We start from the raw sequence: 27046 nt of genomic DNA, 5'->3' as shown, positions 1-27046 counted from the left end.
CCGTTCTCTGAGGCTTCCACCACAACCGACCAGAGGGCGCGCCTGACCAGCGAAGAAACAAAAGGTACGCGTGCTCTTGACGGGGGTGCCAAGCTCTCCTTGTTTCATGCGAAGAAAATTGAAATTGGTTGTTGGGGAAAGGCAATGGCGCAGTATCTGTCTCATATATCGTTGGACACCGGAACGGCGCCGTAAGGGAAGCGATAAAGGAGGGAGTGAAAGAAGAAAGGAAGAAAGAGGTGCCGTAGTGGAGGGCTCCGGATTAATTTCGACCACCTGGTGATCTTTAACGTGCGCTGACATCGCACAGCACACAGGCGCCTTTTGCGTTTCGCCTCCACCGAAACGTGGCCGCAGTGATCGGGTTCGAACCCTGGTACTCCGGCCCAGTAGACGAGTGCCTTAACCACTGAGTCATCGCGGCGGGTCATGCGTAGACGTGGAAATTTATTTGGTCTGAAATCATCCACCATGCCGCGTCAGCTTCGTGCGAGTGGCAGGCAATGTGAAGTTCTTATTTCTGCGTCCTGTTGCGCTTTAGAGTCTTAGCTGCATTCGACGCACGTATTAAAAACGTGAGAAACAGCCGGCTCGCTCGCAAACATCGTTCCTCAGTCATCTCGATCACTTGGTTCTTCAAGAGGTGTTTATTTTCATGTTGCTCATCAAGATTTTTTTTTCGGCTTTAAGTGGGGCACGGACCACCGCTACTGGAAGCGACAAAAAACATCTGATAAGCCTCAGAGTTCCTTACACACGGTATTCGTCAGTTCAAGAGTTTTGCATAAGCGTCAACGATGACGACAAAAGGAAAATCGTAATGCCAAAAGATGAAGCATATATCCCACGCACACACCATTAGGTAATGCACGCATGTAGACTCGTCACGGATGGCGAAGAGGAGTACGAAAGTCTGATATGTACGGATAAATCTGCGTCATTAGTTTTTCTCGCGAAAAGTGCACCGCGCACTAGACGCTTACGGATATACTGCAACGAACTGCGCAACCGACTTTTCAAAATGAAGTTCTGTGCTCGTTTTGCAACTTGATCCGCTGTTAGCAGTACGCTTGAGCTGCTTCCGAGAGTTCAGTTGCTGCGAAGCTGCGCTGTGGCGACTAATATAGCAAGGGATTGAAGTTCGCGGGGCCCTGTGTTGACGATAGCGATGCTGCGATTTTGCGAGGCTTGAATAGGGAGCGCGCCGAAACACGATTTTACTGCGTCGTTGTCTCTGCTTAATCATGCACCTGACGCGCAGAAAGTTAGAGAGCCTAAGCTACGATGAAAAAGGACGCCCCCTAAAAAGTGGCATTGTGACGCAAGTTGCGCGTTTAGTTTTAATCCTTAGTTTTCATTGTGAAGTCGCGAAATAATTACACGTATTGCCCCAATCTGGACTCGGAAGCCAGATAGCCTGAGTGCGCGGCGGAAGTTTTCGGAAACATATACGAGGGACAAACGTCATTTTCCCGGTTATTGTTTGGGCGTACAACTTTCGCATCACTTCTTTTACGCTTTGCGAATCAACTGCCTCAAAAGGAAACAAGTGGCTTCGTTTCCTCACTTCGGAGCCAGTAAACAAACTCAAAAGGAAAGAAGAAGCCGCTTTAAAAGGAGCGCAAATGACGCTCGGTTCGACGGCTGCCAATGCGCTTAATAATAATAATAATAATAATAATAATAATAATAATAATAATAATAATAATAATAATAATAATAATAATAATAATAATAATAATAATAATAATTGGTTTTTGGAGGGAAAGGAAATGGCGCAGTATCTGTCTCATATATCGTTGGACACCTGAACCGCGCCGTAAGGGAAGGGATAAAGGAGGGAGTGAAAGAAGAAAGGAAGTAATAGGCGCCGTAGTGGAGGAGCTCCAGAATAATTTCGACCACCTGGGGATCTTTAACGTGCACTGACATCGCACAGCACACGGGCGCCTTAGCGTTTTTCCTCCATAAAAACGCAGCCGCCTTCAAAATCTGTGGCAGGTGCCCGAACGCTGGCTGTTCGAACCTCAGGCAGCGAGAATGCACGCGAAAAAAAAATTAATTGACGGACCACTTCACGCACAAAAAAAAAGGAAATGAAGGAAAAACGGAGGGGCGTGAGGAAGGAGGTACTTTCCAACCGTAGTCGCACCCAAACGATTAGGCATAGGGGTGAAACCTCGCTCTGTTTTTGCACCTGACCCGACCGCGGCGCCAGTACGTCTGAGCGTCTAAAAGCACAAACAGTCTATTAGGGTGAAATTACTGGTAAATGTGGCGGTAATTAAATATAGATCACTACCGGGATATCAATAAGCACGTCGGGCTAAGAGGAATCAGGGATGCAATAATGGTGCCAGGCCTTATTTTTGCGATACGGGCTTGTGCGCAATGTCACAAGTGCACTGGCTGCGAGTCAACCAGGGCGCTGCAGGGAGGTGTGCATTAGGCGCTCACTCCAAAGCTACAATTGAGTCAGTACAGGGAGACATGCAGGGACATCGTTAGAAATGTAAGAATTACAGAGTGAATTACAAATGAGTAACCAACATGCCCAAGCTGCTGTGCAGAGTAAAATCTTCTGTGTGGTAACGGCTGATCAAAAGGGATGAAAACTGAGAGGCAGGTAATGTGTTAAACTATTTGTAAGAATGATCTCGACTTACAGGGGCGGAAAAAAAAAGAGCCACATAAATTATGGTTGTACCGGAAGCCGGAACCGGTAATTGAAGGGCTTTAAATGTTTTCTGAAAAGGGGCAGAAGCAGTGCACTTTATGGAATGAGGACAAATAACGCGATTACAGCCCGGTATAGATAGGAGAAAAGTAAGGCCAGAGAGAACTCACTTTAATATTCAGAGTATAGCATTCTACTGTTTGAAGGAAGATCAGGGTCCTTAGGACGCGTGGTTATAAAAAAAAGTGTATAAAACTCAAGCTGCTTACGCACGGGCATGCTTGTCTCTAACGCTTGTGTGTCTCAGTAACTTTAACGGAAGTATGGAGGTGGAAGGCAGCTGTCCCGGTTGGATATATGTTTCGAAAAAGCAAGTGAGAAAGAATCCTTAGTACTCACTGACTTTAATCGGTGCTCCAGTCGCGGGCCACAAGTCTCCTGGTAGCACTATATCACTGCTTTTTCTGCCCGCGTCATGCTTAGTTTCTGAAAATCAGGCAAGAGGTTACTTTTGCATGGCCCGCACTGGCACTTGTTTTTAACATTTTCCAACAGGTGGCTGGACATTACTTTCGTCAGTACAGTCGTCAACGCAAATTGCAGAGGGAGGCGTAAGCAACGTGTCACTGAACAGTCGTAAGTATGCCGAAAAACACGAGTGCTTCTAATTTGAGGAGGCTGAACGCAATCGATCAGCCAAGCGTAAGCGATGACGCCAGGGATGTTTATAGGCTCGAAACGCTGAAGCGTCAGTCGCGCAGGGCGAATGACTGCCGAACCGGAAAAAGCGCTTTGCTAACGGTGAACATATCACTGATGAACATTTGAGGGGATTTTTCTCACGACCACAGCACACGTAGAGTCGGAGTCGTCTCTAAGTTTCGGGCCAAATGCATTTGACGGTACTCTACTTTCATAGTATTGGCTTCTTGCCGCTTATGTGGGTTGTGATTTGCGATTAGTCCTTTGCTACGCATTTTGAGCGCACGCATACTTTTCGTCCGCTAATTAGCCATGGTCGCGTGTATTAGTCACGAATCTTGTTCTGAGCTTCTTTTAGCGGTACTTCGCTAAGTGACGAAACTCGCCGACCCAAACTGTGCAAACAGGACCTGTCACTTTTTTTACATTTTTATCGAGGCTTGCTTGCACACGAACCATAAATTGGGATCCCAGGTTCCTCCTCCATGTCCTTGAGTGGCCCGACGCGCCTTACACAGACTGCATAGCCAGTACCAGTCACTATTTCAGGCATTTGCGTTAGGAAGTGTTAGCGTGTAGTTATCATGAAAACGACGTTCCAAACGGGTGACACGCTGCTTACTCAGGAGTGTCGTAGGAGCTGCCACCTTTGCGTAACATAATTCTGTGTACTTCATAGCGTACGTGTACGGATCGCGGTAGTGGATCGCAGCTGGTACCGAGTATGTCAGAAAGTTACGCGCCTTCTGGGTAAGGTGGTAGTCTAAGCTTTCATTTGCATGCAAAAACGTTCAGTTGCACCGCTTGAATAAAAGTAAACCTATAAGGCAGAACTTGAACCTGTTTTAGCTGTATAAATTTGGCACTGATGTGCTATTACGTGCCTGTGGCTGCAAGAAACAGCCACTTTGCGAAGTGGCGGTGGTAGCCTTTTTTGCAAAGTGCAAAAGGTAAAAACGAATAAATAAATAAATAAATAAATAAAGAAAGACAGAGAGAGAAAGAAATGAATGAATGAATGAATGAATGAATGAATGAATGAATGAATGAATCAATCAATCAATCACACTCCGAATAACAAAGAAGACGATCGCTATAGGACGTGGTACTCATACATCAAGCACAAAATGACGCGGGTCCCTAACCGGATAGCATGCCCAGCGAGTACTCGTAACGACGAACTCGGTTATCGAAGCAACGCCGCGTACGAGGGGGCGAGAAAATGGGTGAATTGCCTCTTAAGAAATCGGCGTGAAATCTTCCGAAACAAGTAATCGCAAAAAAGCGCCTTACGCATTATTTGCACGTTACGACATTGAGCTCGCTGGCTGCCCTGCATGCCCATTGGATTTAGGTGACTTCGTGCGTGTAACCAGTTACATTAAAATGCAGTAGGGGAGCATGTACCGTAATGTATAACCATATGAAGCTTCGGGGCCTTTCTGCCTTGTTTAGGAGCTACGACGGTGACCTTCAGAGTTCTGTAACTTGCTAGCTCCCGTTCTTAGTACGCCTGTGGCGCATTACTGACGTCGGCATCGTGTAGTCAGTTACTCTAAAGGTCTAATTGCCACACTTTCTTTCGCTTTCTAACTTTCATATGGATCTATTATTTTGGGGTAAACGAAACTAAAAGACATATCTAAGTTTCTAAGCGTCTTAAGCTGACGTAGTTGGGTAGTGCTCATGTCAGCCGACGGCGTCGCATGGTCGTTTTACGAGCGCAAAAATGCAACTGTTTCCAACGGGCTTTATTAAATACAGACTCAATATCGCGCTGAAATATTTCGGAATCGGCATGTCTAATATTTATTGAATCAATGAAAATTACAACCGGGCGGCTTCATTTTCTTTTCACAACCCCTTTAAGTCTGCTGAAGAGCTAAATGTGAAAGCGTTTCTCTTTTCTCTCTTTCTCTCTCCATTTTTCATTTTCATGTTATGGGGAGTAGGCTTAACTATGTCGACGTCCATGGCTATTGTGACGTCCGTTTCCGCGACGGGCAAACTATGTCGACGTTCATTGCTGTCGTAACGTCCGAAAGGCCTTCGCGGGACTCGAACAAAAGTGCCGTAAAAGGTAGCCGTAGAGAACGCCTGTGCCAGGCCATTGTCTGTCCGCCTGACCTATACACAGGCTACGAAAACAAGTACCAGGGTCTGCCTCAGTGGCTCGCTCGTTCCGGTCTGACGTTTTCTGCATTTAATCGACATCTTGATCATGCGATGAGTCACTCTGTTATTGTCGTCGCCCCTCGACTCCCCGTGGTGCGACCGGAGGCTGCCACGGGAAGTGGCTGCCGTGCGCCGACGGGATGACGTGCGTTGAGCGGGAGCATTTGTGCGACGGCGAGCCCCAGTGCCCGGACGCCTCGGACGAGCGCGACTGCATCCGTCTGGGTTGCCAGGCCAACTTCTACGCCTGCCCCGTGGACGGCGTGACGCGCTGCATCAAGAAGTCGCTCGTGTGCGACGGGGTCGCCGACTGTGACGACCACCAGGACGAAAGCAACTGCAGTGAGTGCGCGGTGGCACGCTCACAAGCCGCTGTAATGGAAGCGCTTATTAATGCGAAAGCATTTCTAGGCTGTCGGCGGTTTCGTGTCCGCAAAATGTGTCCGCAGCAATTGTGGCGTTCTCAGAAGAAGCAGGATCAAATGAAGTATTGTAATCTATAGAGGACGATGTGAGGATGATGTGGACAAAATTTGACGTAAATCGGATGATTAGTTAATTAATTATAGCGAAAAATGTCACAAATGTAGAGAATGGTTGTGAAAACAAGTAAGTGGGCGGGAACGAGTCATGGCGCCAAATTGCAAAACTAATCGTGGCGGCAAATTTGAAAACTCAAAATGGGCGATTTAAATCAAAAGAGGATATAATCAGTGGTAATGTGATTAAGGCAAGTAATTACAGCAGTTGGGGAAATTGATGAATTAACACCAAACCTCGCAATAAATAGATGTAATCAACCAATCGATAACTAACCAATCAGTCAATAAGGCAAAGAGGGGCAAGGAGAATCAGAGAGAGGCAAAGAGAATCAAACAAGGGCAAGTAGTGTCGAGGAGGCGTCAATGCTTTCGCATTCCTCCAGTGCGGGTTGCCGCAGTGATCTCCAACGTTTGTATATAGTTATTCTGAAAATAATAATTTAACAATTATTAATAATGACAAACAGTAAACAAACTATTGTGACGCGAAGGACGTGGAAGGAAAGCAGCTCATAATGACAGAAAAATATAAAGAAGCTCTATACTCATTATCTGGTGAGCGTATGATTTGCTAATGGAGAAGAATGGCTAAACCTGACTAAGCCGTCCGTGTGCAGTTAGACCGGAATTAAACGCGAACACTCATATGCCGTACTTTTCTAATTAGCAGCGAGATAATTTTTTACAACCTGCTTACGAATATGTACTGTCTTTGCCGAAAGTAACCCCAGCCAACGGGTTTTGTTTCTTAGTAGTGCCGCCGAGCACTTAAATATGTGCAAGGGGAACCCTTGTCTTCACTATTCGAGACCTCTTGGTGTTTAGGGTTGGTGTAAGAGCGTGACTATACGGCTGATAATTAAACCACGTTAACTGGTTACTTCTGGCAAAGATGGTACTTCGGTAGATCCTTTATCATGAAGCATGAATCAGGCGAGCTGTATACTGCAGCTGAAACCACACACGTAAAACATTCTGTTTTGTTCACAGGGGTTGTTCGTATTTCATTCAGCCCTTCCTGTACGTTGCAGGAATCTAAAATGAGCCGGGGACGTTTTGAAATGTCCATGAAATCAATTTATCTGGTCTGGCAATTGTTATTTTCAGATAAGACAATGCTCAACTCAAGGCCCGGCTTCTTCGATGACAGCCCCTTGGACTTGGGTAACTATCGCACCTCGTTACGTTCTAATCAAGGAAGATGTAAACTGCAACTTCTGATTTCCTATGCTTCTCCTTTCTATTTCTACAGACCCATTCTCTAGAAGAACAACGTCAACAACATGAGAGCTTAATCCGTCCCTAAAACACAACAGTTCGATGGCGCCTTAATTTTCGCTCTTTATAATAAACTTCTTCTGAAGCACACAAAAAAAAGACCGATGACTTCGGTACTCTTGGCCTGTTGCGGCGTCCTCTTTCGGTTTGCTGCTCCTTGCAAAAAACGCGTTGCAACGTGCTCGTCTAATTTTTTTCGAGGAGGAACGTTGAAGCCACAAAAGGACGTCTTAGTCTGGAGCGGGTCACGAGGCGCGGAGCCGGCACATTCAGTGTAGAGCATAACCAGTGTCCACGGTAAACGACGTTGACTCCACAAACGCCCCCCCCCCCCTCCCCCCCCCCCATAAACGTCTATGTATATGATGGCCGGTACTTCGACTTCCGATTTATGGCTAACTCAAGTTCCGACCAACAGTTTTGTTTGTAGTATCTTACGGTGATTCGAACATAATCGACCATTCACCTGTGCTACAATCAAGAGGCTCATAATCTTTGCGCAAGGAATCGCTTCATTTGGGTATGGCAGTGCGTCGTTTTTTATAAACCCTACAATGCCTGCGGTCTGAAACGGAGAGGTTCCGGGGGTACCTGCCTCCTACCGCATCTCGCAGTCGATAATGCGCAGGTGGTTGCGGTGCACGTTCTAAGCATGGTGGCTGTCTGTAAACGCGCTTAGGAAGCCATTACGCAACAGGCGGCTCAAACTGAGCATGAACCTTCTTGCCCCCCCCCCCCCCCCCCTCACCTTCCTTTTCCTACACTATCCACCTTACACTAAGGCCTTTCTCTCTTACACCGCTACCCTCTCCATCACCTTTTCATTCTGGGCCCACTTTCATCCTTGGTTGTGTTCTTCTCTTTTCTCGATCTCTGACAGTCCGCCGTGTTCTACGCTTTACCATATCCGGCAATTCTGGACAAAGGCATTTTTGAGCGGAAAACCGTTTATAAACGCAATTTTTTTTCATATAATGTAATATTTCACTATAACATTCAGTATATCCGCAGATCACCCGACGGCAGTCTTGTGCTATGTTTTCTATTCACGTTTTTGCTATCGCGAAGAGCGTTCCCCATTGGGTGTCTATGGCTGTCTCAACTGTTCGATGAGATCTCTGTAAACAATTTGAAAGATTTTGCTACATATCAGAATAACGAACCATTACCTTCAATGTTTTCATAACAGTGTCTTACAGTTTTCCAATTTTCAGAATTTTCGGCCAAGAAAGCTGTACTTGCGCGCCTTTAAAAGCTGCGCTCTGAAAAAGCTACTTCAGCAAAGCAGACAGTGTCGTCCCAAAAACGCCGTTGTACAGCAGGAACTCCGGGTTGTATAAAACTTGTATTTTTTCTTAGTCTCCTTTTTTGGTGCTTTATCGCGCGCCACTTTCTATTTACGTAAACATCTGGCGTTCTGGCGTAAACATCTCGCATAAACAGCGACGCTCTCTTCGCAACCATTCTAATGACAGTTGTTGCTGGCGTTCCTTATTCCTTTTCTGTCTACCAGATGACAAGAACGACATTCCCCATGACATACCCGAGCGGGGGAACTTGACACGCCACATCATGGGTAATGGAACAACGCCGGCGCGAGGAGCGGGAAATGTCACCTTCACAGCAAACTCTACAGGCCGTTCAGGTTAGGCGAAGTGCAAACATTGCTTAGTGACAGCTGCGTTGACATGCGATGCGTATTTGCGAGAAAAGTATGAAAGAACTCGATCCGTCAGTGCTCACACTTATTTACCGCACGTTGTTATTTGTACCTTAAACAAACCACATAGCGAGTATATATCGCACAATGTTATCAGCAGTTTAATTGGTAAGTGTGTGTGCGTGCGTGCATATTTGTTTCTGTGCGCTATATGCGGATAACGTTTCTTTCATGCAATGAAACGTACTGGACCGCTATGAGTAGAAAAGAAACGACAACATGAGCGCGTAGTAGCAGGAATGGTATGCTTACTGCGCTGTAATCAAACCGAGAAAACTCGCAAAATGAAAGTACGACTCGAAAGCGAACATATAAACAAGCCGCGAGGAAACTTTTCATGATAGCGACATGGCGCTGCCTCGAGCAGTATTTCACGGGGAACGTTTACAGCGACACCTTCGGCTAAAATTCGGCGCTTCCTTGTAGTACCGCAAACACGACCTCGGTGCAAACCTGTCAGCCAAATGCCCCGCGGCTAGCAAACATAGTGACACGGCGCATACTACGCAGCGTTGCGAGAAAATCAGCGGCAGTGCTTGTGCTGTTTTTTCGAAGCAAGTTCAGTACTTGTGTGTGTAAAGCAGGGAGAGTTTTTTGCCGAAGAACTTTCGGTATCGTGGGGGAGAGTACACAAGCAATGGGGTAGTATGCCATGGATGTGGACCGCGGCGCGTTGTACCCGCCGGGTCTATAGGCTTTCTGATGGGGGTTGTTTACGTCAACCGCTAGTGTTTACAGACGCATGCTTGTTTGTTTTTTAGATATTAGGTGCAGTTCGAAATATTTCATGCCGAATGGGCTCCGAAAGGGGGAGATGGATTCTGCAAGGTATCGAAGGCAGGAGTCTCGGCCACGTAATAAATAGTTATCATTCTAGTACAACAGCAAAGCCGCCGCGGTAGCTGAGTGGTTATGGCTCTCGGCTGCTGGCCCGAAAGACGCGGGTTCGATCACGGCCGCGGCGGTCGGATTTCGATGGAGGCGAAATTCTAGAGGCCCGTGTACTGTGCGATGTCAGTGCACGTTAAAGAACCCCAGGCGGTCGAAATTTCCGGAGCCCTTCACTACGGCGTCTCTCATAGCCTGAGTCACTTTGGGACGTTAAACCTCCATAAACCAAAGCAAACCAAACAACAGCAGAGCGAGTAACAGTGACCCCCATGAGCAGATTTCCATAGTCGATCGATTTATCGACTTTCGCTCACAGGTGCCATTGCTGTCCGATCGAAGCTATACTACAAGCAAATGGCGGCCCTTGTAACTTCAATCAATCAATCAATCAATCAATCAATCAATCAATCAATCAATCAATCAATCAATCAATCAATCAATCAATCAATCAATCAACAAATAAAACAATTAATCAATGAATAAAGCAGCAAATAAATAAATAAATAAATAAATCAGTAAATCAACCAATAAAGAATTAATTAATATAATTAATTAATTATTCAGAACTTGCAAGCATCACTGTTTAGAGTGTTAAGGCTAGTCACAGAGATAGGCCGGTACATTTTAATTTCTATTCGATCACTGCTCGCATGCATTGCGGTGCGAAAATCAAGGCGCAGCTCAATATCGCTGACTGCTTGGAGCTGGAAGAACGTTGGCGGCATCAGAACAGAAAACTGTGGAGCTTTCTGCGCTGTCCAGGAAATCGGCAACATGTTTTCTTTTGCTCCAAGGCACCAGGCGCCCCAGATGATGTGCCTCCATGGGCGTCTGACTCTTCATACATGTGACGTCACTTTGCTGCGTGCCCGTGGTTGTGTCTGTGCGGGAGTTTCTCCTCTTGGATGATTTATTACACACGCACCTAGAGGAAGAAGTTATAAGGAGTGTGAAGTCCACTGACAACGGACCTGCCTGCTTTCCGTTGCATTGGCAGAAACCCGGCCTCCACCTCCGGTGCCCGTGGGCGGAAAGTGTCGTCCCACCGAGTTCCCCTGCCGCGCGACAAAGACCTGCGTGCCGGCGCAGTGGCGATGCGACGGCACCGCGGACTGCGAGGACGGCTCGGATGAAGTCAACTGCAGTGAGTGCAGCTGCGCCTCCACTGGTTTGCTGCGCCGGGCGCAATGGGAGGGCGCATGCCTTTTCCCGTCATTGACTTTCCGTTCCCCGTGAATCTAAACTGCGGCGGCTGAGTTTTTATGGAGGAAAAACGCTAAGGCGTCCGTGTGCTGTGCGATGTCAGTGCACGTTGAAGATCCCCAGGTGGTCGAAATTATTCCGGAGCCCTCCACTACGGCACCTCTTCTTCCTTTCTTCTTCCACTCCCTCCTTTATCTCTTCCCTTACGGCGCGGTTCGGGTGTCCAACGATATATGAGACAGATACGGCGCCATTTCCTTTCCCCAAAAACAATTATTATTATTATTATTATTATTATTATTATTATTATTATTATTATTATTATTATTATTATTATTATTATTATTATTATTATTCATAGGAATTGCACCGGGTGTTACAGGAAAGACTAAGTAGTTTTCAACAATAGAGTTTTTGAGGAAAAATATGGCTTTTGCGGCATGATATTGCCAGGTTTGGCGGACACCAGTAGTAAGGTGGTTAATTAATTTTAAATAATTAACTTTTAACTATTATAGTTAAGCGCCTGGTTGTAATTAGAGATTTATAGCCGGTCGTTAATAATAGCCATACCAGTTTTTATAATTTTGAAAATGTGGTCCCCCTCAGCGCTGTTGCCCAACAAATTGTGCGCATGTAACTAGTCGAAATAGCCTAATTTTGTCGAGCAACAGCGGCAAGGGTAATCGCGTTTTTGAAACTCTTAAAACGTAGTATGGGCTGTCACTAACGACCGGCTGCAGATATCTAATCGCAAACAGGAGCCTAACTTTAATAGTTAAAAAAGATAATTACACCTTACTAGTTCAAATTATTCACCGGTTTTCTGGTGTGCCGCGAAAGCCATATTTTTACCTCAAAAATCTAAATTTTGAAAATTAACTTAGTCTTCCATGAAACACCCGGTACATAGATGCACGTGCCACTGCGCGAATGAAGCTATGCTCTGTGCTGCCACGTGTGATGAGTTACCGCCCGACGCTGGTCTCGTGAGGCGGAATAAAACGTAGGAAGGAACGATGCGTGAACTATTTAAGCGCTTTTTGTGCTGTTGTAGAGCTCCTTGGCGGCGAATTAGTTTCATCTCTGATTGCCTGACTCAGTTGGCACGTAGTACGAATTGTCAGCTGAAGGAACCCGCCGCGGTGGCTCAGTGGTTAGGGCGCTCGACTACTGATCCGGAGTTCCCGGGTTCGAACCCGACCGCGGCGGCTGCGTTATTATGGAGGAAAAACGCCAAGGCGCCCGTGTGCTGTGCGATGTCAGTGCACGTTAAAGATCCCCAGGCGGTCGAAATTATTCCGGAGCCCTCCACTACGGCACCTATCTCTTCCTTTCTGCTTTCACTCCCTTCCTTATCCCTTCCCTTACGGCGCGGTTCAGGTGTCCAACGATATATGAGACAGATACTGCGTCATTTCCTTTCCCCAAAAACCAATTATTATTATTATTATTATTACGATATATGAGACAGATACTGCACCCTTTCCTTTCCCCAAAAACAAATTATTATTATTATTAGTCACGGGAACTGTACCGGGTGTTACAGAGAAGACTAAGTAATTTTCAACAATAGGGTTTTTGAGGTAAAAATATGGCTTTTGCGGCGTGATATTTCCAGGCTTGGCGGACACCAGTAGTAAGGTGGTTAACTAATTTTCAATAATTAACTTTTAACTATTATAGTTATGCGCCTGGTTGCAATTAGAGATTTGTAGCCGGGCGTTATACTAACAGCCATACCAGTTTTTAGAATTTTGAAAACGTGGTCACACTCTGCACTGTTTCCCAACAAATTGTGCGCACGTAACTAGTCGAGATAGCCTAATTTTGTGGAGCAACAGCGGCAAGGGTAATCGCGTTTTTGAAACTCTTAAAACGTAGTATGGGCTGTCAATAACGACCGGCTGCAGATATCTAATCGCAAACAGAAGCCTAACTCTAATAGTTAAAAAAGATAATTACACCTTACTATTTCAAATTATTCGCCGGTTTTCTGGTGTGCCGCGAAAGCCATATTTTTACCTCAAAAATTCAAATTTTGAAAATTACTTAGTCTTACTTGAAACACCCGGTACATAGATGCACGTGCCGCTGGGCGAATAAAGCTATGCTCTGTGCTGCCACGTGTAATGAGTTACCGCCAGACGCTGGTCTCGTGAGGCGGAATAAAACGTAGGAAGGAACGATGCGTGGACTATTTAAGCGCTTTTTGTGCTGTTGTAGTGCTCCTTGGCGGCGAATTAGTTTCATCTCTGATTGCCTGACTCAGTTGGCACGTAGTACGAATTGTCAGCTGAAGGAACCCGCCGCGGTGGCTCAGTGGTTAGGGCGCTCGACTACTGATCCGGAGTTCTCGGGTTCGAACCCGACCGCGGTGGCTGCGTTTTTATGGAGGAAAAACGCTAAGGCGCCCGTGTGCTGTGCGATGTCAGTGCACGTTAAAGATCCCCAGGTGGTCGAAATTATTCCGGAGCCCTCCACTACGGCACCTCTCTCTTCCTTTCTTCTTTCATTCCCTCCCTTACCCTTCCCCTTACGGCGTGGTTCAGGTGTCCAATGATATATGAGACAGATACTGCGCCATTTTCTTTCCCCCCAAAAAACCAATTATTATTATTATTATTAGCTGAAGGAAAGTGACAGACATAAAAAGCGCGCAAGACTATGCTGTTCCGATTTCCTTTTGGAGAAGTTCACAGTTGTGCTCCTGAATGCCCGAGCAGGATATTAAAAAAATCAATATGTTGGCTGATCCTGATAGCCAACTAGTCGACATTGAACGTGCGAGGAACCCGTGAATCACTTAGGTATTGATCTTTAACACAGAATTTAACAAATGCGATTGTAGTACTCTGCCTTCAACTTGTTTAGGGGGGCCCGGCGACTTCATTATATAATTTTTCAAGACCATCGAAATTCTTCCTTTCAGACATATAAAGCTTCTATAAAGGCCCTAAAAGAATGCACAGTTTCATTAATCGACTAGTTGTTGACAAAGGCGAACTGATATTGATACTGAGGTTTATTTGGGCTTTAGAAATTGCTTTTCATAGTTCTGCCGGGACTCGTATTTAGTTGATTATAACTAGGTACTGGTATCGCCAATGTTACACCAGGTATTAAATTACTGTGATTTTACTCATGGTCGCTTTTCATCTTTAAAACGTCATTTTTTATTACAATTAGAAGCTTGCTGATGTCAGGCACGGCTGACAGAGATCGAGAAAGTAATCATTTACATGAGCAGCTCCGTCGATTGGGTGGAGGAGGTACTTACCGATAGCGAATATCATTAGCGGTAAAAGGGAGACAGAATTTAACACCCACGGCGATGGCTTAGCTGCAGTGCGTGCAGCGAAATTTAAGTAGCCCTCACCAATTAACGTACCGCAAACAAAGAGGGGGGTTATGGGTTAATGAGTTCTAATATCTCAAAGTAACTGAGGCTGTGAGGGACGTCGAGTGGGTGGCTCTTAATAATTTCGATCACCTGATATTCTTTCACGTGCACTGACGCCGCATTGTGTACGGGCCTCTAGCATTCCGCCTCCATCGTAATGCGACCGCCGCGGCCGGGATCGAACCCGCATCTTTCGGGACAGCAGTCGAGCACCATAATCACAGAGCCACCAAGGCGACTTGAAAACAAAGAAAGTTTGATAATTCGTGTTAACAGAGGAAAAGGAAGACGCAGCACTAATTACACCTACAAGCTCACTACACGGCTTTTGTGCACGAAGAGCGTCGTGCATGGGGCGCGGCTATTGTGAACTGTCGTATATTATGGCTACCTAGTAGCTGTGATCCGCAGTCAAGAGCGAGCACGCAAGGGAATAAGTGATTGGCTATTTATTGGGGGGGGGGGGATGACTCATTATACACGTCGCTGGAGCAATCTGACCTTACTGAAGTGCGATTTCATACATGTTCACTGTTATCAGTTTTACAACGAAAGCTAACGGAGTTTGGTTACATGCATATCCATCATTTAGTTATAGATCGCTTTGTTTGTAACGTGGTTAAACTGTTTCGCCTTTGTGAACTGCTCGTCGGTTTACTTTGTTTGCAGCCTACATAGAGCATCAGCCTTGTTAACAACGCAAGCACTCTTCTCCAGACAGGGATTAAGTCGGCAGTCAGTGCGAATAAATAAATAAATAAATAAATAAATAAATAAATAAATAAATAAATAAATAAATAATGATTAAAGAGCTAGAAGGCTTGTCACGAGTTTCAGTTTAATATAAAGCAAGACGACGGTGATCCGTCGGTCAAAGGCCGTTCATAAACTGTGAATAAGCTTAATAGGCCATTCTGCCTATTTAACTCATTCACAGGATACTCGCATTGTAAAAAAAATGACTTTTTGTGTCGTCAAACTTCAGTGCTTCCCAAATGTGGGTGGTGCTCACGAGAGATTTAATATTTCGCCAAGGAGTCACTAGATGACGCCACGAGTCCGCCGTTGAAGGTGCGGATCTATTAACAGCCAAAAAAAGCCCAGGTGTCGCTCTTAGCTTGGCGGTGTGAGCGGCTTACCGAGTTGCTGTTTACCAATAGCTGAAGCCTGCAAGGGTTACTTGAAGTGCCGTTTTACTGCGCTTAAGCCACTGTTGTGCGGGAGGTACTCGTTTGCAGTGCTTCTTTTACTGTAATATCTGACGAGTCCATCTGAAGTGCAGACTAGCACAAGATTTGGGTCGAAGCTTATTTTTAACCTGCTTTCTGGTTGCCAGTAGCCTTGTGGTTGTGAGGAAAAGAAAGGAGCATAAATCGTGTTACTTAAGGTGGACACCTGATCCGCGCCGTGAGGGAAATATTAAGGAGTTATGAAAGAAGGCAGAGAGAAAAAGTCGCGATATCGGATAGCTTCGAATTAATTTATACTGGGGTTCCTCTCACGTGCTCCAAGTCTGCACAACACAGTGCAGTTCTTGCATGTCGCTTCCGTCGTAATGCGGCCGCCGCGTCCGGGATTCCATCTCGCGACCTTTTGTTGGCCAGCCGAACGCCATAACCGCTGAACCACCGCGGCGAGTTCATAAATTTTAATGACAAGGTACATTAATAGGAGATAGGTTTGCGAACTGCGAAAATATTTTTCCGAGCAAAATGAACCGCATCATGCGACACACATGTCTTAATAAAGCACTCTCCCCACAAACTATTTAGAAAGAACAGAAAACAGTGCGTTTGCGGTTTCTTACGTGCAGTTTGAATTTAAGATGAGAGTACTGACGCAGCAATTTTTTTTACTTTATTTCTTGGTACGTACAGGGATTAGATGAAGCAGCGCCAACATCCGCTGATATGGCACTTACTTTATCCAAGCTCGTCCTCATTTGATTTTGCCGTTTTCGCCATTTCTTGTGCCTCACACAAGATACCGTGAGTTTATCTTCAACAGCAGGAAAGCGTGTACAGCGATATTTCCACCAGCTGAGGTGGCAGTTTTGTTTTATTATAGCAAAAATGTAAGCCTCACAGAAGTGAGTAATGGTCATCGTAGTCTTGTTTCAGCTTATCTCGAGAATATGACTTAGATTCTGGTTGTTTTTCACTTCCTCCGACCTCAGCAAGTGTTCAGTTTTCCTCTTTATATATAAAAATAATTACCGAACAAGCTTTCCAATCTCATTAGAGCAAGTGTTCGAGCGTCTGTGACTAAAATCATGCATCATTTCCGAACTTAGTTACAGTTTGCGGTGTCAGATTGTCAACGAGGAAAATCACGAGGCTCTTCGACCGGCGGTTGGAGTGTGGTGTGATTGGCTAAACTGGTTGTGCAACCAACACGCTTTTCATTTGGAAGCAATTGGCCTTTTCAATTCGGCCTCGTAATTAACGGCAGCCAGCTACATAGCTTCCACAGTGCTGCACGGTTTTTTGCTCAACAGAGGTTGATACAAAGCCATTTTCTTTAACCGGTGTCAGGATCAAATTTGCAGTCCGCAAGCTAACGAGGATTTATGACTGTGAGCGTTCCGATGGTGTCCCGAGGAATTATAAGGCACTCAGTATCAGTGGAGAGACTGCAGCAGCGTTAATATACGCTAAGCGCAGGTCGCGTGGGCTGTGAAAAGCAAGATAGAAATGGAGGAAAAAAGAAAGAGAGAGAGAGAGAGATAAGAAAGAAGAGAGCTAGGCGGCTCTCGCAGCGGCTCGCGCTGAATGCGCGCTCGCCTCTTTTGAAAAACAAAATTAAGAAACGAGTCAAAGGCAGCAAGAAGACACGCGCGTGCGTGGCGGTCGTCGTTGCAGCGCGCCGCGTGTGCCTGGAGCCGTTCGTGAGCTGCTCCGACCAGAGCAGCTGCGTGCTGAAGAAAAAGTTCTGCGACGGCAAGTTCGACTGCGCCGACCACTCGGACGAGGTGGGCTGCACCCGATGCGCGCCGCCGCTCATCAAGTGCGCCTCGGTGAACCGCTGCATCGACAAGGGGGCCGTGTGCAATGGCGTCAACGACTGCGAGGACCGCTCCGACGAGCAGAACTGCGGTGAGTGTGAGCGGTCGCCAGGAGGGGTGGAAAGGGGGGGGGGGGGGTAGAGTCAGGTCGGGGTTTTTATTTTTGACTGGTACCCAACGAAGGAACTCGAGCAAACATCGTCCTTGCAACGTCGAAATGGTGCGGCCCAAATCGTGCGTAGTTTCGTTCTGTCAAAGCCACATAAACGAAAGCTGGCTAGTGCAGCCAACTCGCCTCGTAGCTTGTTAAATGTCTATGTAGGGTCAGGAGCACCTTGTGAACTGGCCTAAAATGTACTACACACCAAGGCAAGACCGTGGATAAGTAGCATGCTGATAATTCTACGAGTGAAAAAGGCAAACAGTAGTCAAGGGGACTCGAATAATGGTCCTCTACATCCAAAACGCGCTTATAATCCGCCCCGTTGGGAGTTTGTTGCGCAGGAAGTCCGCAAATAAATTTCTTATTCGTTGTCGTGAAATGCCTCCATCTCCCAATCTTTAGAACTGCTCTGCCAGAATTTCTAAGAATTTCCCGTTCTGTGAGTTGACCAGAACAAAATCGCCTCGGAATCACGCCTGAAAGTCTTGCCTTGTATCAAGTTTGCTTTAGATTTGTTTATTCCGCTCCTGCAATAGCCTCATAAAGGGGCTGCTTTATGTAAAAACAAACAAACACACAAACAAATAAATAAATAAATAGAAGTCGCCATTAGAGTCTGAGCGGCGACGAACCATTATAGGCAATGTATGGCTAGGCTAAGGTTCATACGGTTTCGTGCGCGTAAGCTTCGGCGTTGGCAGTTTTTAGCTACCGCACGGTTTCATACGGTGGCTGTTGGTGAACTACGTACCGACCCATACAATACGGTGTTTGTTATAAAGCTGGCGCTGGATTTAAAATTATTTGAACAATATTTATGTTGAAACATTAGAAAACACAAGGAATATTTAAAGACGCGCAACGTCTGAGAAGGAGCTTTGTACTCGCACATCGTTCGATTCGTGCAACATAAACAAACAAGGAGCTCACCATTGGGCCTGTGCCGGCGCTTAGTAGCGCCCAAAATTTTAACAATATTATTTTCTCAGAAACACAAGGATTATTCGTGCTTATGAGCTTGTTACGTCGTAGTTAGTGCAACGTCGTCGACTGAGCGTTTATAAATGCAACCATTTGGCGGTCATGCCTACAACAGAACGGGGTTAACCCGTGTGTTTCTGAAATCGTGCAGGGTGTGGAAAGCTAGATTAGAGGCCATTGCCCAGCTCTGCCTTTGATATCTAAGCCGGACATTGACAACAGTTATGACGTCACAGGTGCTGTCTAGCAATACGGATGCGGCGAAAAATGAATTATATTGCTGCAGTGTACAGCCTCTGGTGTTGTCAGTGACCTAGCCCGCAAAACAGTTTACTCAAAAGATGATTTACTAGCGTCTCAGCTGTTGTGTTGAAATGAAAGTTTCTCTATTCCAAAAATATTTCAGTAAAAGAAATATAACCATAAAGAAAATACAAAGGAAAGTTTAGTAAAAAAGAAAAATAGCCACAGCGTGAATAAAGTCCTGCATGTCGGAATGGATGATGGAGCGACATTTTTTTTCAGGTGGTCACTTGTGGCGGTTTTTTTTCGAGCGAGGAAGGAAGCAGCTACGAAGCAGTGGAGCACTCAAGTTCTTCCGCGTTATCAAGTTCCCGCGTTATCAAGCTGAAGGTGGTGCAGGCCTACGCGCCCACATCTAGTCATGATGACCAGACTGTTGAAAGCTTCTATGATGACGTGGAATCGGCAATCAACAAAGTAAAAACACAGTACACTGTACTGATGGGCGACTTCAATGCGAAAGTGGGCAAGAAGCAGGCTGGCGACCAGGCGGTAGGCGACTATGGGATAGGTTCTAGGAATAGCAGGGGAGAGCTATTAGTAGAGTTCGCAGATAGAAATAATGTACGCTTCATGAATACCTTCTTCCGCAAACGAGAGAACAGGAAGTGGACCTGGAAGAGCCCCAATGGCGAGACTAAAAATGAAATTGACTTCATACTATGCGCTCACCCTGGTATCGTGCAGGATGTGGAGGTCCTCGGAAAAGTGCGTTGTAGCGACCACAGAATTAGTAAGGTCTCGAATTAGCTTAGACCTGAAGAGGGAACGGAAGGAGCTAGTGAAGAAGAAGTCCATTAATGAGCTAGCGGTAACAGGAAAAATAGAGGAATTCAGGATATCGCTGCAGAACAGATATTCAGCTTTAACTGAGGAAGACGATCTTAATGTTGACACAGTGAACGATGATCTGACAGCTATCATTACGGAGTGCGCAGTAGAAGTAGGCGGCAGGACGGTTCGACAGGATACCGGCAAGCTATCCCAGGAGACGAAAGATCTGATTTAAGAAACGTCAAAGCATGAGGGCGTCTAATCCTACAGACAGACTAGAACTAGCAGAGCTATGGAAGTTAATAAATAAGCGCAAGGTAGCCGACATAAGGAAGTTTAATATGGAGAGAATCGAGCATGCTCTAAAGAACGGATTAGCCTAAAAGCGGTGAAGAGGAAATTAGGCTTAGGTAAAAACAAGATGTATGTGTTAACAGACAAGAAGGGCAATGTCATTAGCACTTTGAATATAAGATAGTTAAAGTAGCCGAATAGTTATACACAAATCTATACGTTAGCCAATTTAATCAGAACGTTATTTATAGAGACAGTAGAGCGCGGGAATGCGTCGTGCCGCCAGTAACGAAAGAGGAAATAAAGAAAGCATTAGGAGCAATGCAAAGGGCAAAAACAGCTGGTGAGGATCAGGTAACAGCAGGTCTGCTGAAAGACGGAGGGGACATCGTGCTATTAGAACTAGCCGCCCTGTATACGCAATGCCTTATGATCTCGACCGTACCAGAAGCTTGGAAGAGTGCCAATATAATATTAATTTATACGAAAGGAGACGCCAAGGACTTGAAAAATTACAGACCGATCAGCTTACTGTCCGTTGCCTACAAGGTATTTACTAAGGTAATCGCTAATACAGTCAGGGCAACCTTAGACTTTAATCAACCAAATGATCGGGCAGGCTTTCGTAAAGGATATTCCACAATAGATCATATTCACACTATCAACCAGATGGTAGAGAAATGCGCAGAATATAACCAACCCCTATATATAGCCTTCATTGATTATGAGAAAGCATTTGACTCAGCGGAAACCTCAGCAGTCGTACATGTATTGCTGAATCAGGGTGCAGATGAGCCTTATGCCAAAATACTGGAAGATATTATAGGAACTGTACAGCTACCATATTCCTCCATAAAGTCAGCAATAAAATTCCAATAACGATGGGCGTCAGGCAAGGAAACACGATCTCGCCAATGCTATTCACCTCCAGTTTAGAGGATGTATTCCGAGGCCTGAATTGGGAACAGTTGGGGAGTTAATGGAGAATACCTAAATAATCTGCGATTCGCTGATGACATTGCCTTGCTGAGTCACTCAGGAGATGAACGGCAAATCATGATTAACCAAAGTAATGTTCAACAGTCTAGCAAGGGAACAGCAGTTTACGATTGGTAGCGAGGCGCTGGAAGTGCTTAGGGAATATGTCGACTTAGGGAAGGTAGTGACCGTAGATCCGGATCACGAGAGTGAAATAAGTAGACGAATAAGAATTGGATGGAGCACATATGGCAAATTCTTGCAGATCATGAGTGGCAGTTTACCAATATCCCTCAAGAGAAAAGTGTACAACAGGTGTATCTTACCGGTACTCACCTACGGGGCAGAAACTTGGGGGCTAACGAGAAGGGTTCAGCTTAAGTTAAGGACAACACAGTGAGCCATGGAAAGAAAAATGATAGGTGTAACGTTAAGAGACCGGAAGCGGGTAGAGTGGGTGAGGGAACAGACGCAGGCTAATGACATCATAGTTGAAATCAAGAGAAAGAAGTGGGCTTGGACAGGGCATGTACTGCGAAGGCAAGATAACCGCTAGTCCTTAAGTTTAAACGAGTGGATTCCGAGAGAAGGCAAGCGTATCAGGGGGCGGCAGAAGGTTAGGCGAGCGGATGAGATTAGGAAGTTCGCATGCATAGAGTTGGCGCAGGTGACAAAGGACAGGATTAATTGGAGAGGCATGGGAGAGGCCTTCGCCCTGCGATGGGTGTAGTCAGGCTGATGATGATGATCAAGTTCCCAAGCGCTGCGGTGTATCATACGTTTTCTGATGATAATGATGAATATGGAGTTTTATGGCGCAGTGGCATCTATTGCGAAAGAGCGCCACGGCACAAGGTATTTTCGACTTCTCAAGGTATGGTCAAAAACCCATTTCCCAAGCATTTCGCCCTATATAAGCCGAGCGCCAGACTAGACGTTTCCATTTTCCGACCGTCTGCAGCTAAAGCTGTGACATGGTATTACAATGACTCAGTTCTTTATCTCAGCAAAGTATAATACAGTAATGTTTTTGTTTGATTGGTGATAATTTCAAGCACTCCAATAGGTTTTACATAAAGCAGGAAGAAGTAATTTTGCTAGAGGTTTCTATGCTACTTGCTTCTTGCATTTGCATAGACCATCTATGCTTTGCTACCAGGATTTTCGAAAAACTTTTTTTGATGGCTCACCTATAGGAAAGCAAACATGCTGGGAGGGACAGTCTGAGCAGGAGTTTTGACGTGAAGAAACCGCAGGGACGAAGCGATATTTGGGCAAAGATATTTTCGCGTAGTGGTTGGGTGTGAGCAAAAAAAGCGGAGGCGGAGATAGAGATTCAGGGAGAGGCGCGATAGCTGCCTACTTTCAGTGCACACCTAGATATCGAAGGGAAGGAAGGGTTAACGTGGGCGAGAAGGAGAGAGCAAGACATGCGGGGGTGTCTCAAAAGCTTTGGTTTGTTGGCTCGCCATGTATTAAGCAAACAGCGCACAAGGAAATCATAATCTCGGCAAGACAAACAGGGTGCTGAAATCTGAAAAATGTTTATTCGATGGAGTGGCTCAATACGCATTGGGCGTCAAATAGATATTTGCTCACAAAAAAAAATCTCGCACGTACTTCTGAATGAGGCCAGCTCTTTCGGTAAGAGAGATGCGCCGAGGGCACACAAATAGAGCCATGGGCTCTTGTTGGCTCCTTTTGAGATTTTGCAATTTTTTTTTGCCAGGCGACGTTACCTTATATTTTTCAATAAATGTATTAAAATCGAGATAGGCACCTACGCGTCCGTCAAGGAGCAGCAATCCTTCCCTCCAATTTTCGCACTGCTGACGGGCTCCTTGAGCCCTTCATGAAACCAGCCAGTACTTTGACCAGCGTACTGCTTGCAGCATGAGAAGGTGGAATACAGTGTCCACACACTCTTCACAAACCCATTGGTGCTTTCTTGAAGACCGCTCGCTCACAACGTTAAGGGGCCCCGCGCTCTTATATAGGTCACCGAGCTTTTCAAGCATTTCAAAAGCAACCTTTCTACAGGAGCACTCGCAAGCCTCTCGAGTATGTGAGAGAGTGTGAAAATAAGGGATGACGAAAATCTTCCCTGTGTTTGCGACCTGTGAGCATGCTGCTTTCAGCAAGCGCGAATACTTCTTAAACACTTGCAAGAGGAATAGGTCTGCAATAGGAACCATCGTATCAGTTGCGTAAGCAGCATATGACATACACGCGCACTGCTGTTAGAAGCTTTCGTTCATCTAGTAGTGGTGTAACTTCTTAAATATATGTGTTTTGTGCATACTCTCAAGAAAGTAGGTACCGATAAAGTGGGCGGAAGCTCTCGCCTGCAATGTACGGATGCAGTCATACGCTTGTTATGTATAAGATGGCACGGTTTGTGTTACGGGAAGTGTGCTAATAAATAGCATCGCCAAAGGCAGTTAGCTTGCAGGTTCCAAGGTTGGGAAGGCAGAAGGTTGCCTTTATACCTTATTTATCTCCACGCTGTCACAACCAAGCTGAAGAGGTTTGCCCAACGTGCCGGTGTCAAGGTGCCCTTTGTGGAGCTTTAATTGATTAGTAGCCTACTTAAAACCCCTGGTTCGTTTATGTCGTGCTTGAGTGGTGTTAAAGAAAGACAACACAAAGTTTTTCAAATGAGTAGGCTGTGTACTTTATGATATTTCACTGTTATGCGATAAACGGTATGTTCGCCATAGTAACCGCTGCCTGAATTAAAGGCCAGGGAACATACCAACATTGTGAATAAATATCCGGGTCGAAGTATGCTTTTTAGGACATGTGTGCGGGCACTTCAATGTGAAGAGTGTAACTCTTGAAAGATAAAAGAAACCTGAAGATCGCCTCCAGGTTCGTCAGCTTCAGGACGGTAACTAAGATGACGGCGGCAGGAAGCGATTACTGATTCATTACCCCCTCGGCGTACATTTTTATGCCAAAAGTGCTTGCCCACACGGAAGCCCGGGCGTGTGTTAGTTCTTTCCGCTCGTGTCTGTTTGGTATCCAGCCTTGAATATATATCTCGTTACTAGTCGAATTGCTGCCATTTGACGTCAGCCCTGCGCTTGTCTGCTCTTTCCCTTGTCCTTTTGTGCACTGTTTACTTGAAAATGCGGGATTCCTATAATCAAGGGCGGTCTGCTCAACGAATGGCTGTTGGTTGACCGCTGCGCAGTTCTAATTTGTTTTAAAGACAACATACTTGTATGTAGATCTCGCTTACCTTCCACCTCTCAAAACATCGCCTTCTGCTCATGCTGCCCCCCCCCCAGAGTGTACAACAAAGGCTTCGCTGACCTCACACTCTGTTTGTTGCAGGGCCACGGAAGTCCCTCATGAACGCGAAAGGCGGAAAAGCAGGTACTAGAATATCGCTTTATTGCATTGCATAAAAGTGTATGAGTTAAAGGGGACTTAATTTGAAAAACGTTGTCTTCCATATTTAAAAAGAAAGAGTCGTGGAAAGGCGGGTGCACACGACACAAACAACGGTAAACACTGAAATGCTTGTATTTGCTCATATTCCTGTTTCTGCTGCTAGCTTAACCAACAAGCCCTGTACGCGATGCTGTTTCTGTGCTTTGATTTGCTGATGATACATTTGACCGGAGCAGTCGTCGTTCTAATATTTGATAGTGTTCTGTAGCACTCCTAAGATCTCAAGATCACAGAAAGGCAGACGAACTGTGCTTGTCAGGGTCTGGAACACCTCTAGATCCAGGGCCGCGACAAAAGCTTCGCTCAGCTAAAGGATGCCACAGTGACCTTAACCGGTCGCTCGCGATGCCTCGGAAGCTTTTGGAGAGCGCTTTACTTAATGCTACAGCAGCTTGCACTCCATGCCGAATACTGACGCTCCGGATGTGCTTTGGCTTCTTTTGTTACAGAAATTGCCTAAGGTTGAAAGCGTGATGTGCAAATTTGATCTGTCCTTGAATACTAGTCCATGATTTGAATTTTGCACTCGTATACGGTGTGACGCCGCAGTATCAGCGCAAACAGTGCCCACGCAAAAGCCTAGCACTCTGCACGAGTTACTGCCAATTTCCGAGGCCTTAGTGCGTGGAAGGCCAATCTACCCGCTCACTGTCACAAAACAAAGGCACTTACTTTGGTGTCGTTGTTAGACGTTACGTTATCATTGTAGAAAACATCATATGGTTATGTCGTGTCAGCAAAAAGTGTCCGCAAATTTTGTCCCCCCGATTATGTCGTTAAAGTTTGATTGTGTTAGGCAGTGCGTGAGTAGGTCTTGAAACGGGAAAAGTTTGGTTCATGAATTGTAAATTAGTCAATTAATTAAACTGAATTAAAATATATGCTTTGTCTGAGGCAGGGTTTGTGTGGATTATTCGATGAAAAACGATGCAAATGCGTGAGAAGGCTTCCTTAGTATAAAAAGCAATAAAAACAAAAAGTAAAAACACACAAGCAGAAAATAAAAATAAAACATACAAATTTCAAATGATAAACAAAAGTTAAAAACGACAAATGGAGGGAGAAAGAGAGGAAAGGGAAAGGCTTCCGCATTTCCGCTCTTAAGCAGACTTGAGTCCAGTCCTCTAATTTTCGCCCACTCTGAGTTTTGAGCTCTGCAGTTCGCACTGATGGCGAACTACATTTCGGGCACGAACGCAGCCGGTGCAAATAGGCACTCTGCTGGCTTTGGCAGCGTTGAACCGCTGAGTACGAAACGGAGTACAAGTAAACATATTTTGCAGACGTTACAAGAAATTTGTGGCGTTGCAGCAGAGTCCGAAGACTGCCGAAGCCGCGAGTTCACGTGCAAGACAACGCGCGAGTGCATCCCCATGCGCTGGCTGTGCGATGGCAGTGAGGACTGCGAGGACGGGTCTGACGAGGAGATGTGCCGTGAGTGATGGCCTCCGCAGGCGCAGTCGATCTCTTCTTACAGCCGTTGATAGCGGCTTGACGTGCCGCCGAAAAACAAAAAAGCGATTGCTTTTTGTGGCACGCGATGGGAGTCGCCGTATAGGGACGAAACAGTCTTGCTCTACATCGCTGTCCCTAGCTGGTTGGCGTTTATGCGCTTAATTTTCACGCGTCCATATTTTCGTTACTGAAGGCCTGCGTTTCTGTCGTCAGTGGGTGCACTAGCATTGATTTTTTTTTTGAAGCGAGAAGCTTCAGTACGCTAGGTAAAGCAGTCTTTGGTAGGCAGCACAACGACCTTGAACGACCTTCAGCTCGACCAAGGATAGCGTGTATTACCATATGTGGTACAGTTATGATTTAGAACCCTTTACCCTTGACCTTGACCCCCGACCTTTAGTTGACCTTTGACCTTTGACATTGGCTGACCTTTGTTTTGACCTTTGACATTGGCTGACCTTTGGGTTGGCCTTTGACCTTAAGAACATCGGATGGGGGTGATGTGAAGCCACGTGATGACATCCGATGGGGGTTTCGTAAGACCATGTGACATCACGTCATAGCCGCGTGGTAGCGTGGGTATGTATAGAACGGCTGCCGCGAGCGTGTAGCGGAGCTGCCATGGACGAACCTCAGACGCTTAGCAAGCGTCCTTCTTTTTTGCCGAATTCCCGGGTTAGCCAAGTTAAGCCAGTGCCAATTTTTTGTATGAGGTTGCGCAGGTGCCGGTGGTAGCTTTTGAAGTGCAAAAGCGGAAAGCATTACTGTATACAGCAGTTTCAAGGAGGCTGCGCCTGTCATCTGTGAAAGCTATCTTTATTTTTTATTTCAAAGAAGGCAGTGTTTGCTTTTTTTCTATACTTGTACGATCCAGTGACGAAAACACGTGCTGCACTTGGTTTCTTAGCTTCCTATGGAGACCCTGCGACCTCGGGCTTGAGAAAAAGCTGCTCTACACATGCGAATCGTGTGTTGACAGTTGCCGTTCCTTCATCGGCTTACTACATACACATGCAAACTGCCGACAAACATGCTTCACGAAAG

The 27046-nt window shown here is 45.8% G+C and overlaps 1 protein-coding gene across 9 annotated transcripts in view; it reads left to right on the top strand.

Moving 5' to 3' along the window:
• LOC144129009 (uncharacterized) overlaps positions 1-27046 on the top strand; it is a 54995-nt gene continuing 27949 nt past the window's right edge. For 8 of the 9 annotated variants that reach the window (XR_013313851.1, XR_013313852.1, XR_013313850.1 and 5 more), the window contains exons 1-9: positions 1-64; positions 3233-3313; positions 5660-5896; positions 7204-7260; positions 8888-9019; positions 10983-11129; positions 17453-17686; positions 24428-24469; positions 25859-25981. Coding sequence is in view for 4 of the 9 variants with exons in the window: in XM_077662874.1 (XP_077519000.1) it covers positions 5695-5896; positions 7204-7260; positions 8888-9019; positions 10983-11129; positions 17453-17686; positions 24428-24469; positions 25859-25981 (937 nt within the window). In the remaining 5 variants the exon portion in view is untranslated. The remainder of the gene's footprint in view (positions 65-3232; positions 3314-5659; positions 5897-7203; positions 7261-8887; positions 9020-10982; positions 11130-17452; positions 17687-24427; positions 24470-25858; positions 25982-27046) is intronic. The other variant, XR_013313849.1, reaches the window with a different exon arrangement.

Source organism: Amblyomma americanum, chromosome 4 (genome assembly GCF_052857255.1).
Source record: "Amblyomma americanum isolate KBUSLIRL-KWMA chromosome 4, ASM5285725v1, whole genome shotgun sequence".
NCBI lineage: Eukaryota > Metazoa > Arthropoda > Arachnida > Ixodida > Ixodidae > Amblyomma > Amblyomma americanum.
This window is presented reverse-complemented; position numbering and strand designations above follow the sequence as displayed.